This window comes from Trichophyton benhamiae (genome assembly GCF_000151125.1).
Source record: "Trichophyton benhamiae CBS 112371 chromosome Unknown contix01456_5.r1.exp, whole genome shotgun sequence".
Classification (NCBI taxonomy): Eukaryota; Fungi; Ascomycota; class Eurotiomycetes; order Onygenales; family Arthrodermataceae; genus Trichophyton; species Trichophyton benhamiae.
Window position 1 is genome coordinate 945,070 of NW_003315080.1, and position 13,319 is coordinate 958,388.

The following is a 13,319-nucleotide window of genomic DNA, read 5'->3' on the forward strand; positions in this document are numbered from 1 at the left end:
ATTTGATGCCAACTCAGATCGTGATGATAGGCTCTGACCGGTGACCGGACCGAACAGCAGGCCTTCGAGACCTCATAGCGTGGCCAGGGACCATTAAGTGGGTGATTCGTCGCTGCTCATATACGGCTAATGGTCCTTATGCAAGTAGCTCGTTACCAATGATATACACGGCCCTGAAGAACTATAGACTATGGTATAGCGTATATGCATAGAGAATCACGGCCGGCCCGGACTGAGAGGTATCTTGTATCTAGTCTTGCAAATTCGCATGGTCTCGAGACACCGGAGATCGAGCACCTTTCTGTTGGAGGCATAATAAACGAGCAGATACACCAAGGGGCTTCTTCTCCTGGCGGTTTAACTGTTTTTTCCTTAGCGGGCAAATAACCTGTTACGTCAGAGAGACGTTTACAATAGTTAGGATATGATGTATGGACTAGGTTTCGTGACCGATTAAAGGCATTCGTTTTTACTCTGTTTCCAGTATCTGCTTCCTGGTAGTCATAATAATGAAGGCATATGATGAGAAGACAGAGTTTCGAAAATCGAGCAAGGCGAATTCATCCCCCTGGTCCGAAGGGGGCGATTCATGCAAACCCTCAAAATACGTTTGATAAGGACCGGTTTTCGGGCCAAAAGAAGATGTAGCCATAATATGTATGATATGGAACTGTAGGGAACATGGTGAATGGGATATGGAATATGGTGGAGAGAAGACCTGGCCACCGTCACTTATCATCTGATGCCATTCTTGATAACTTCAACATGACGTAGAATGATAATCGGATCTGTGCAGGCATACCTCTAGGCTGATTTGAAACTCAGCCCCCGAGAGATATGGAAGAAGCCGAAACGGCGTGGCTTTCTGGCCGTGACGGGTGGCTTGCGGGGGTAAGGCAGTCGGATCCAGGGCGGTTTGGCAACCCGGGCATGCGTAGATTTCATGAACAGACAGACCATTTGGAGGGAGGAGAGGAGAAGAGAGAGAAGAGGAGGACGAGGAGACGAAAAAGAAAAAGACGTAGGATTTCTACTCATACATAGAGAAGAAGGAAAAGAGGAATATGCCCTTTATCTACCAAATGCCCAAGCATGCGCGCAGTGGTGGCTTCACCCCAGCTCCATACCCCTGTTCACCATCATATGAAAATAGGAAAATTAGAAAGGGTGAAATGTTGGGAATAACAAAAGGAAATAGAGGCAGCAACAGGCAGGATACAGGTGTCTGATCAGAGAAAGGAGGGAGGGAGGGAGGGAGAATAAAGGAGGTATTATCAAGTCCAGCACCGCGTACACTAGTAGATGCGTCGATTCAGAGGCAGTTGTCGAGCAGCTGGCCATACCATGGGTTTGGGGGGTTAACGACACTGAAAATAGGGATATAGGGGAAAGGATGTAGACATAGATATCGGAAGAATAGCCAACATCAAAGACAGGCAGCCTGAAAATAGGGTAAATAAAAAAAAAGGAAAGAGAGCAAGAAAAAGTCGCAGAGATAACAAGGAGAAGGCATAAACTTCATGGGTGTATGGCATCATGACAAACCTCAATTCTATCATTATGGGATTTTCGACGACCTCCGGTATGAATCTGGAATTCCAACGTAAAGGAGATAGATACGTTGTGAATGCTTCTCATGTACTGTCACAGCAGCGTAGGTAGGCTATTCAGGTTCGGTCATCTTTTCTTTATCATCGTCACTAGCGGATTTCTGCTGTGTCTCATGAGATGCTGGCTTTTCAGTGGTATCCTTATCTTCGTCCATCGACTGCTCAGCACGAGCCTTGTTTTCAATGTCAGCGGCATTTTTCCTGGCCATCTCGACGATTCTGTCAGCTTCGCTCATGGTCCTTTTCGAGGAGTCGCCGGTATTGTTTAGATCTTTAGGGGAGGCTTGACGGTTTGCCTCCTCTGCCGTGGCTTTGGTATCAAAGCGGACAATCATGCAGGAAAGATTGTCGGTACTGAAGCGTGAAAGAGCATAGTCGACGAGTATCTTCGAGGCAGCCTGAGGATCTTTGGTGTTGCGAACCAAGTCCACAGCCTCCTGGTCAGAACAAACGTCCCAAAGCTAAGGAGAGTCAGTCAGTAAGAATTTTCTTCGGTGAAAAGGCAAGTGGATTACAAGTAGGTATCTTACCCCATCACAAGCTAATATTAGAAACTCGTCAATCTCTGGCTGAATGACAGTTTCGGTGGTGAATGGGTGTCCGGTGACAAGATCCTTCATGTAGGTATCTCCCAAAGCGCGAGTGACGGCGAGGACGCCATTGACACGGTTATTCAAAATCAATCCTCCGGCATTGGTTATTCGTAACCCTTCATTTTCATCGCTACCCTTGTGGTCGTATGACAGGCGTAATGCCTTGCCATTACGGCATAGAATGATCCTGGCGTCGCCGACGTTGGCAGTGTACAGAACCCTGGAACGAATGGGGTGGTCGTCCTGCGGTGATATGGCAGACGCATCCTCAGAGAGACTTGGCTTCGATCCCTCTACACTGGTACCTTCAGGGTCGTCTGCATTGCCCTTTTTCTTCGTCGATTCAGCAATTGATGCGGCCGGGCTGGGGAGACGGTCTTCCCATCTTAGCACTGCAATGACGGCAGTACAGCCACTATTTTTTAACGGCAGTTGTTCTAGCTGCTGATCTACAGAGGTGAAGGTCTGATCAAGGAGCATGGGCACTGGAGCACTAGGGTTCTTTCGTATAGTGTCTTCAAGAATCAGATGTAGTTTCTTGCCGCACCATTCTGCAGCAAACGAGCCAGCATGGCCGTCGAATATGGCGAAGTAGCCATTGTCAGTTTCCACCATCTCCGTGGAGGCAGCATCATCGGTTGCCCCGCCCTCGCTCTGTTTCGAGGTATCGGCCTGAAGCTGCCTTGTTGCTGGGGCAAGAGGGGCTCCGAGGAAGTTGTAGAGATAGGCGTGGGTGTCCTCCATCGTTCTTCGGCATTTTCTATTTCTATCTTCGGTCACACCAACCTGGAAAGAGGAACGTGAGGTGGGCATCGATTCGCCGGCAGAGTTGTTCAACGAGCCCTGAGGGACGATCAGAGCGGGATCCATCTTGCCCAAAATCTGCAGAGTCGTCTGCGCAGCCTGAGACTGCTGCTGCTGCTGCTGTGTCGTAGCCGTAGTGTTCGATGTCGTCGTTGAATCTCTGAGCTGGCTCTTGAGGCTGGAGAGGTGCAGAGAATTCTTCGCGCTGGCGAAGAGGGCCGCTGCCTTGTTAACGGAGCTGTTTCGCCGTTTCTTGTCCCCGGGCTGGTTCCAACGCTCGCACGCACGCTTGGAAGAGTCTGTCAGCGAGAAATGGCGCTTCTCGCGGCTGGACGAAGAGGGGTTCTCGTTCGTTTTGTCGGAGCTGGCGCTGTCCTCCTGCGAGTAGGACGCGGCTGGGCCTGTGGATGATGCGTTGGGAGCCGTCGACGGCGAGGACGCGGCAGCAAGGGAGGAATCGGCTTTCTTCTCTTTGTTAGGGCTCGAGAAGCCACCGAACATTCTGTTCAGGATCCCGCCCTCGTTCGACTGACTCGCTCGCTTCCTTCCTGCCAGCTTGACTTCGCTGCGGCCGGCCTAGGGAGAAGCGACAACAGGTGACGGGCTCCGGTTCTTCGATCTCAGCCGGCGGCTAATCGGGCGAGCTAGAGCAGCGACGACGGGTCAGTCAGGACGAGAGAAAGCGGCTGGGGTAGAAGCATCACTAGCTAGCTGTCGGCCGGCCTGCCTGTCTGTCTGCCTGCCTGCTGGCTGGCTGGCTGTGCTGGCTGGCTTTGCTGGACTCCAGGGCCGCGCATAAGGCGTGCCGCAGATGACGTTTCGGCCCCTCCAGCGGGCGCTTCGCCAGCGCCAAAAAGGCAAAAAGACGTGAAGAAACGGCCAGGGAAGACGTACCTGGAGGCTGCTGCTGCGAGTCGTAGCGGGAGGGAGGAGTAGAGAGCGGCCTTGGGTCTACTGCGGTTTGGTTATTTTGTCTACTGGGAGGGAGTGGACGTTTGTGGGAGGTTTTTTGTGCTGTTTGTGGTCAGACGGAAGACGGACTTTTTTTCTTTTCTTTTCTTGCTGCGATGAAACCAACTAACTAGCTAAGTGAGCTCGACTACGACTTGATACACTGAGATCCTGCTGCCTGGCCGAGGTTGCCACGGCGGGCTTTGCAGAGAGGGCTGGCTGCTCGACATGATTATCTGAGTCTTTGGCTGTGCTGAGGACGAGGAGGTGGGAGTTGCAGTCGCAGCCAGGCTCGCTCAGGGGCAAGCAAGGACGACGGCGAAGACGAGAAGCAGAAGAACCCGCAGAATACTCCGTACAGGCTGGCCATGATGGACAGGACCAAGATGACCGCTTGGTGCTGCTCTTGTCAGATATCTCTGCGCTGTCTGGCTCTCTGCTGGGGTAATTGGGCAGCCGAATATCACAGTGATATCGGCTCGCTCGTCTCCAGACTCGATCAGCATATTCTAGCCCTTCGACCTAGACCCCAGAGACCGTATTTGTTGTCCTGATTTTACCCACCAGGCCATGGATGGGCCGGCAAGAGTCTCTGCGGGCGGCTAATAAACAGAAATTCCCTGCGGTCCATGAGATATTACTATTGCAAATACCCGCGGATTAGAAGACACCGAGCGGTTGATCCTGGGTCCCTGGCACGTTACATCTTTCTGGAAGAACACTAGACCGAAGGATACAATCCATGCCCTGGCTGGAGAGGTCACGCTGCCTCCAGGCCGGTTGGATATACCCCCGAGGGCTTATTTGGAGACATATCTGGGGGCGCGGGGGGAAGAGAGGAGAGAAAGCATCAGGGAGAAAAGATATCCAGGATTGTCCCCCCCCCCCTGGACGAAGACGTTCACCCCACAAAAGTCTAAGCTAATGGGTTATATACAGTGTACACACACATGAAGGAGGAAAAAGCGGTGGCAAGAGCCCCGAGAACTCTTGAAGGATGAGGGTGGTGGTCGTTCTGGGGCTTCTCGCTTGTTCACTCTCTGTTCAGGCAGGTATCAAAAGTCATCACCGCTACCAGCCCCGTATAGGCAGATCAGGGGGCAAGGACACCATGGGGGACAACTCGTAACATGCGTAATTCCAGGGCAAGGTATTATTCTTAGTACCTGCTTGCATATACATGTTCCTTTTCTCTTCTCTTTTCTTGAATTAGAAATGCAAAAAAGACGAAAGTGTATATGCATCCCCAACACGAATCACTTTGAAAAAAAAAAAATAAAAAAATAAAATAAAATAAAATAAAATAAAATAAAATAAAATAGAAGCAAGAAAGCAGGATCCTGGATGCCAATCAAGTTAAGTTAGTTTTCTGCTCTGATGGGCTCGTTCCCGTCCGTCGTCCACGTAACTCCGTAACTCCGCTGCTAGAATATATAGATATCTGCCTGGGTGTGTGCGCGCGTGCGTGGTATGTATATCTATTAGTACACTTCACTTGCGTAGACTGTCCAATCTGGCTTGCAAGTCCTCGTCATCCGTATTCCCGCCACCACCAACTGCTTGGGCAACTCGGGCCTCCTTGACTGCCGTGCCTTGTATTCCACTTGGTGTCTCTCCGAGCTGTGGCCAAAGCGAAGGAAGGGGAAGAAAGGTCAGCTGTCAGTTGAAAGTAGAATGAGAACAGGATGTGAACAGAACAATACATACCGCCTGCCCGAGATCAACACCAATCTCATCCAATACCTCCTTGACAATCTCTTCTCCTTCTTCTTCGTCATCGAGACCAGTTGCTTCATCAACAGCATCGTCCATCATCTCCTGTCGTTGATCCATGATCTCGTTCTCTCGTTCAAACTCCATGGCAATCCTCTGCAGAGCAGGCAGGTTCATCTGCTTGTTCATGCTTCCCAGCAGTATCGTTGCTCCCTTCATTGACTGGGCCATCTGCTCATTACTTCGAACGGTCTAACAAAAAAAAAAAAAAAAAAAAAAAAGGATCAGCCAGTCAGCAATCAATCAACCTTGATCCAGAAATATAAATATATGGTATAGAAACCGGCTGGAGCCTAGCCCATCCATACCTGAATCCGTAGTGATATAGCCTGCAACTGTGTCCGCATCGAGTAGAACTTTTGTATATACCTATAGTCCGGCTTGTTAGACCTGGATTGCTCTACCAGTCAAGCCGTTCCCCAGAGGATCGTATGGCCATACCGTCGTGTCCGGACAAGGTCCTTTGCCTGGATCTTGCATGCCGCTATCTGCCCGTTCTTTGCACTCTTCTTGATGTCTGCCACCAGCTTCTTCTCCTGGTTCTCGAGCTTCACGCGCTCCCTGTCCAGCTCTCTCTGCGTCCTCTCCAGCGCTCTCTGGTGTTTGCGCAGCCTCTCCGCGGGGGTCATCCGCTTCCCAAACGCCCACTCGATGATCTATTCTCCGGGTATCAGCATGCGCTTTTTTCTCCTTGTTTTTTAATATGACCACATAGTACACTCTCTACCAGACTCACATTCATGGTTCAACCGTCCGTTGCTGTCGTCCTTGCTGCTCTATCCTCGCCGTCGCTGGTTCTTCGTCCTCTCGTCGTCTTCTGCTTTTTGACTTTTGGTGACGTCGGAGTCTCGCATCTTTGTTTCTCCGCTTCCGAGGCGCTTTTTTGGTGGATTTTTTGGATTTACTTTTTATTTCTTTGATTCCTTTTGTCACGCCACGAGAAAAAAAATATCCGCCAGACGGGACGAGACGAAGCGGACAGGAAGGAAGACAGATGAATTCGCAGTGAAGTGAACGGTTTGAGTGCTGTGGGAGACAGTTGATGCTAGAGACACACCTTCGCGATGAGCAGCAAGGACTACTTTTCCCCCGACGCGGGCTCTTCCGCCGGAGAGGGCTCCTCACGGTCAACCGAACGACACTCTCCCATCCCCGGCGATGAACGGCCACCGAGCCAGGTCCCCGGATACATGATAGTTGGATCGGGCCCTGCCTCCGGGAACGCGACTTCGTTGATGTCGACCTTGCATGAGGACTCGGGGTACGGTGGAAGCATTATCGATGGCAACTCGGATATCGGCTCTGAGTCCTGGCAGGCCGGGCTGATGGAGGACCGCCCTACGCCATCACATACACCCGTTGGACCAGGCTACATGAGTAATGCAGGTGTGTTTCCGCTGTTCTTCCCCCCCGGTATTCACTCTATACCATTTGCTAAGAAGAGTGTTATGCAGCACAACATGAGAGACAGGTTATTGCGAACCATGTTCATCAGCTCGTATAGTACGATTTGGGGCCTCTTTTTTTCTCCCTCTCACGTATAATCATATACTAACATATATACTAGTAACTCCAACCGAACGAAACTCGGTCGATCTATTACCAGAGCTATAGAGCTCCTAAAGGAACTCCAAGAAATGAACCGCCAGTGGCCGGCGCATTACCCCTCTATTCAGAACACCGATGCACCCCCACAGAACAGACACATTCTTTCACGAACACGATCGTACGAGGAAAGCAGAGAAGAGGGAAGTGATGCTGATCCACGGCCCGGCACAATCAAACGTACTGCCACGTCGATTAGCCAGACTGCTGAGGCGAGCCGGGACGCCGATGCCAGGGCACAAGCTGAACCAAGACTCGTAACACCACAAATTGCCCGGGAATTCTCTATCCTGAAGTTGGATTTGAAACTTGGCGCTTTATCCCCTGCTGAACTCGTTCACTCTCTGGAAAAGAACTCGATCGCTTCTCTCCTTGACGGGAAAGTCAGCCAAAGCATAAAACACCTATTGGCTTTGCGGGGAAGGATAGAGGACACATCCAGCAAAGTTCTCATCACCGGTGACCTTAATGCAGGGAAGTCAACCTTCTGCAATGCTCTATTACGTCGAAAGATTCTGCCCGAAGATCAACAGCCCTGCACCAGCATCTTCTGTGAGGTACTTGATGCTAGGGAGAATGGAGGAGTGGAGGAGGTGCATGCCATTCCAAAGGACAAGCAGTATAATAGAAACGATGAGAGCACTTACGATGTGTATTCTCTCACCGATCTCGAGTCCATCGTTGTGGATAACAGCAAGTACATGCAGTGCAAGGTGTACGTCAAGGATGTCCGAACAATTGACGAATCTTTACTCAACAATGGAGTTGTCGATATTGCGTTAATCGATGCGCCGGGTCTCAATTCTGATTCGGTCAAAACTACTGCCGTATTCGCTCGACAGGAAGAAATTGACGTGGTGGTCTTCGTTCTTTCAGCCGCGAATCATTTCACCCTCTCGTCAAGCGAGTTCATCAGGAATGCTGCCCATGAAAAGGCCTATATTTTTATTGTTGTCAACGGATTTGATAATATCAGAGATACCGCTCGATGCCAGAGAACAATTCTGAACCAAGTGGCTGCCCTCAGCCCACACACCTACAAGGAATCCGCAGAACTTGTGCATTTCGTTTCTAGCAATGCTATTCCTGTTGCGCCTATCAGTGGAAGCGGAGGAGGAGATGGTGGTGACGATGGTGATGATGATGACGACTCGAAAGGCAAGGGCAAGGGAAAGGAAAAAGCAAAAGAAAAACTTCGGGACTTTGAGAACTTAGAGGGTGCTCTACGGCGGTTTGTCTTGGAAAAACGATCTCGGTCCAAGCTTGCTCCAGCCAGAACATACTTGCTCAACATTCTCTCCGATCTCAACGTTCTTGCATCCGTCAACCGCGATGTTGCCTCGTCTGAACTTGAACGCGTGTCCACAGAGCTCAGTAAACTTGAGCCTGCTTTTGAGAAGAGCAAAATGCAACGGTCAGAGATTTCCGAGCAGCTGGAACGCTCCATTACAGAATCATCCAATGACGTATATAATTATACCCGCAAATCTCTTGCAGAGAAGATATCAACGGTTGCTCAGTCTGATCTGGGCGTGGATTATCCTGGCCTGCTTTCGGTCTTCCGCTATGCAGAGGATGTCAAACTGGCAATGCTCGATCAGATCACCGCTTGTGTTTACAAGTGCGAGGATTATTCACGCAAGAAATGTGTGGAAGGTGTCAATATGATTCAAAGCCTTGGATTGCTTCATGTAGGCGAAAATAAGTTCCCCAGTCTCAACTTCCGCTCTGAAATCATGTTTAAACAACACCGTCACGAACTGGCACGACAGATACATACAGAACTTGATGTTTGGGATTTCATTGACCTCCCTGGTTTCTGGGAACGGCAAGAGAAGGTTGCTGGTACCGGTATGGCTATGACTGTCCTAGGTGTACTTGGGGGCAGAGCATTGGGTGGAATTGGCTGGCTTGATGGTGTAATGGGGGCCGCCAGGATACTTGGTCCAAACACTATGCGCAAACTCTTGATCCCTGGCCTTTTGGGTGCAAGTAAGTTCTTTCCCCTTCTAGTTCTGTACTTACAAATTGCTGACATACCTCTCTCTTTAGCACTATTGGCTGGTGCGTATATCTTGTCCCAGGTTCCAACTGCTCTACCATCAAGTTTGTCCCGCAAGATAGCCGTAACACTTGCGGAGATGGATTATATCCACTCCAATGCCACCCGCATATCTGGAGAAGTTGGGCGAGTGCTTCGTGTCCCCGCTACCAGATTGCAGTCAACACTACAAATAGCTACCGAGGAGCTTTTCAGACGAAAGGAGGAGGTTGAGAAAATTAAGGCAGAGAGTGAAATTGCGAAGAAGTACTTCTCCAACCTCTTCCGTGAGAGCACTGAACATAGGAGGACTGTGGAACAGATTGATCTTGACGCACAGGCTCCTCCTCCAGCTGCTGCATAAGGAGCCTATACCTCTCTTCTATCAGCAAATTTTTCATTCTTGTATAGTACTTTACTCCCTTCCTCTCCCTCCAGCCTTACCCACGATCTTGTGACCCTCTCCTTTCCCTGCCTCTCCTTTCCCTTCATTTCTTTTGCTTTTCACTTTCCCCTTGTTCAATTCGCACATACCCCATGCTCAGTTTTGTTTCATGATTTTATGATTGGTTTCCACGTGTTTTTGGAGTGATGCCGGCGTCTTGGGATAAACAGGAATTAAGATAACCCCGAGGCCCCCGTACATTTCATGCCTTGTAATATTTCAACATCACATACCCCTTTTCTCTTGCTTCTAGTTCCGCTAGTGGCTTTGTTAGTTCATTTTGCATACCCTAGATTAACACAAATTGCAATGGATCAAACGTATTGATTGCCTCATCGGTTGTTAGTTGTACTTGCGGCTTGAAGATTGTAGTGAAGTTATCACTATAGACGTCCAATGTTTAGGGTTTTTGAAGTATGCACAATGGGAACCAGCTATATTTACATGCATAACAAGTAGCACTCAAGAACACTCAATAATGAAGACGAGCATTATAAAACGGCTAGAGTGCTATGAACATTTACTCTATCCAATTCCTTTAATGCTACCAGCCCTCTGATTTACGAGATCTCGTCTTCCTCCCTCCTCGACCGTCCTGTAGTTTACCAATAATTAGTTTCCGACCTGCCCGTGAACTTCCAGGTCCAGTTCCTTCGTCCACCTCATTGTTCCTCGGGCTCTGATTGCTGATCATCTCACGCATTGCTACCGCGTCTGGATCATCATACTCGAGTTGAGTCAAAGGTAGAGGCTCATCTTCGCCGGCAGCTTTCTCTGCAAACTCGCCATTGGCAGAGTTACTCTGAAATAGAGCCAGTCTTCGCTGTAACATTTGTTGTGCCTCCATTTGTTCAGGATGAGTAATTTCGCCTTTATGAGGGGCTAGCGAAACGAAGCTCGGCGCTTTTGTTGAAGGGCTATCAAGGCCATCGATTACACTACCATAACCATCTTCGTTCAACGTGTCTATCGAACTTGCTCGGGATAGACCTCGCTGCGCCTCTGTCGTAGTCAGGGCAGAGCAGGACGAGCTGGCTCTACCTAATAGCTTGCGTCGTCTTTGAGAACGCACAGGGACATCTGTATCGCCGGTAGAGTTTTGGGTTCGTAGTCTTTTCTGCTTTAGGAGTTCACTTATTGCGGTATTGAGAGATATTTTTGTCTCTGAATTAGCCATTGGCTTAGGCGTTGAATCCTCCGCCGGAAGAGGGGCAGGAGAAGCTGCGGGAATAAGCTGGTTTGTTTCTTTCAGGGGAGATGGAGAGCGGGAAGGCTTCGGCGGGACGGTTATGGAGGCTTTTGCTTGGGGAGCTGTAGGCTGGGTTTCCATATCATCTGCTTCGGACTCATTGCCATCTCTACCCCCGTTCTGCAACACTTGAGTGCATTCCTGGTCTATAGGGTAGTGGCCCAGAGGGGCTGTTTGCACTTCTTCTGCCGTTAACCTCTGCGCTTCTTGGGACATTGAACGCTTATTGGGAATCAAGTATGGTTGATATGGTTTCTTTTCTCCTGTTTGCACGGATATCCATAACCAGTCCGCAATCACAGGGGGTATATTCCATTCAAATACATGCCTCAGCTTTTCTGGGCTGGGTGTCGACGTGTTACAGATGAGTACTGAAGCATTAGCTGTGAGATATTCATCATATGTCGCCCCTAATTACGGTTAGTATCGACAAATTTTTATTCAAATAGCCAAAACTCATACCTAGAAGATTAATAAGTTTGCTGAGGTGGAGCAAGTCAATGCCGGAAAACCCAGTTGAACATATCCTCATGCCTTGGAATGCTACAACATGTTACTAAAATTCGTTTTGATAATGCAAATTGCTGTGAAACGAACCTGGGATAGGAAATCTTGGAAAAGGAGTACTGGTTATGTGAGCCTCTGGGGCTACAAATGCCTGGCTGCGTAGGCATCGCTCAACCCACATATCCGTAACGATTTCAAGTTCGTCCAATTCTTCATCAATTCTTGGAATCTCTCGCCGGGGTAGATCATACGGAACAACCATAAATAATTGATTATTATGCTTCAAAAGGTCATCCAGTGATGGTGAAATGCGAGCATCTTGCGCAATAAGGTGGATTTCCAGTATCTGTGTCTAGTGGCAGGTCAGCTTTGGAACGTTGGAGGGTAGCGATTACGCTAGATGATTGTGATGTATGATTGCTTACCTGTTCTGTCGTAAAGCCAGTTATATAAAACCTACAGTTGTCCCAAAATCCCTTCGATGGTGCTTCTTTAGCTTCAGCAGCTAGTGATTTGCTCTCACGAGATACACTATCACGCCGGCCAGGGACTGTAGTTTCACTTGCAAACGACTTGGTATCTAGCAAATTTTGGTGTGAAGCTGCTGTCAAATGCTGACTTCCGTCATATTGAGAATTATCATTGCTCTCGGCAGTGGTAGAAGGATTTGGTACAATGGCAGACCATATACCTTCAGTCTGACCACCTAGCTTGAGACTCGCAACCTTGCGTAACTTTCTAGTACGCGGGGGAAGACGAGGAGGAAGGATGTCCTGAGGCTTCGCCATTCTCTCAACAGCAGTAGGTTTAGAACGATTCCATGCGCCAATGCCTTGCTTTTCAATTGGAAGGAGAGGGTCATAGAGGGTTTCATCGAGCGCCATAGAGCGTTCAATGCTATCCTCAAGCCATTTAAGGCTCACGACCTTTATTCCCCACTGAATGGCAAACTGATACTTGTTGCCTTCACATGCAAATGCGATTAGATGGGTGACGGCCTTCGTCAAATCCCTCCGAAACTCAGCACCGTGTGCACAGACGGTTTCCTCAAGGTGACTCCTAAAGTCCACTTCCAGCAATCAGCTACGCCCGTTACGCAGTTATGCCTAGATTCAAGTAACACGTACAATCCTCAAACCCAGTGATACAAATTGAAAGCCCAAAGAAAGTGGGAAGTTTGTATTCAGCCTCAAGGGCATGGATATCGGTGTCACCGCCCTGTATCCATGATGACCTAACAGCCTCTACCCACTCGGCTCTAATGACTTTGACATCCGTTCGCATTTTGGCCACATATTTATATTTCGGGGTGTTTATGTCACCGACTATAAGATGAGTGACATCGGATGTAAGATCAAACTTGTGAATTGCGCCCATCTGGCAAGCAACGTCCGTCAATCGGGACTACATCAAAGTCAGTAATCATATTATTAGCACAACATGAGGTCATTCCCAGGGCTTACTCGATGTTCTGCGAGGATAGAAGTGCAGCAAAGAATCACCCCAGCAAGAGGCAGCTCCTTGGCTTCACGATGTTAGCTTTCAGCATAGCTTTCGAGGGACAATAAAACAAGGTATCTTACCGAGTTCTGCATCTTGGGCCATTCTTCATCCTCAGAGGCCCTTATAATCATCCTCCGCCGCCGTTAGAAAGGCCCTGGAGAGTCGAAAAAATTGCAAAAACTCCCGAAACCAGGCAAGTTGCTTTTCTTCTTCTCTATCTTTTGACGCTGCACAGAAA

At 49.1% G+C, this 13,319-nt stretch overlaps 4 protein-coding genes across 4 annotated transcripts; 1 reads left to right on the forward strand and 3 right to left on the reverse strand.

Moving 5' to 3' along the window:
* Positions 1-1,663: 1,663 nt before the first annotated feature.
* Positions 1,664-3,508, reverse strand: ARB_03333 (uncharacterized protein; the record flags this gene model as incomplete). The annotated part of the gene is made up of 2 exons (XM_003010586.1): positions 1,664-2,071; positions 2,141-3,508. The coding sequence occupies 2 exons, from the start codon at positions 3,506-3,508 to the stop codon at positions 1,664-1,666; spliced, it is 1,776 nt and encodes a 591-aa protein (XP_003010632.1).
* A 1,941-nt stretch (positions 3,509-5,449) lies between these two features.
* ARB_03334 (uncharacterized protein) lies at positions 5,450-6,360 on the reverse strand (the record flags this gene model as incomplete). The annotated part of the gene is made up of 4 exons (XM_003010587.1): positions 5,450-5,578; positions 5,666-5,923; positions 6,040-6,100; positions 6,173-6,360. 4 exons carry the CDS (start codon positions 6,358-6,360, stop codon positions 5,450-5,452), a joined length of 636 nt encoding a protein of 211 aa, XP_003010633.1.
* Positions 6,361-6,795: 435 nt separating this feature from the next.
* On the forward strand, positions 6,796-9,741 carry ARB_03335 (uncharacterized protein; the record flags this gene model as incomplete). The annotated part of the gene is made up of 2 exons (XM_003010588.1): positions 6,796-7,234; positions 7,346-9,741. The coding sequence occupies 2 exons, from the start codon at positions 6,796-6,798 to the stop codon at positions 9,739-9,741; spliced, it is 2,835 nt and encodes a 944-aa protein (XP_003010634.1).
* A 625-nt stretch (positions 9,742-10,366) lies between these two features.
* ARB_03336 (BRCT domain protein) lies at positions 10,367-13,212 on the reverse strand (the record flags this gene model as incomplete). The annotated part of the gene is made up of 5 exons (XM_003010589.1): positions 10,367-11,481; positions 11,669-11,930; positions 12,004-12,647; positions 12,706-12,982; positions 13,162-13,212. The coding sequence occupies 5 exons, from the start codon at positions 13,210-13,212 to the stop codon at positions 10,367-10,369; spliced, it is 2,349 nt and encodes a 782-aa protein (XP_003010635.1).
* Between the last annotated feature and the right edge of the window lie 107 nt (positions 13,213-13,319).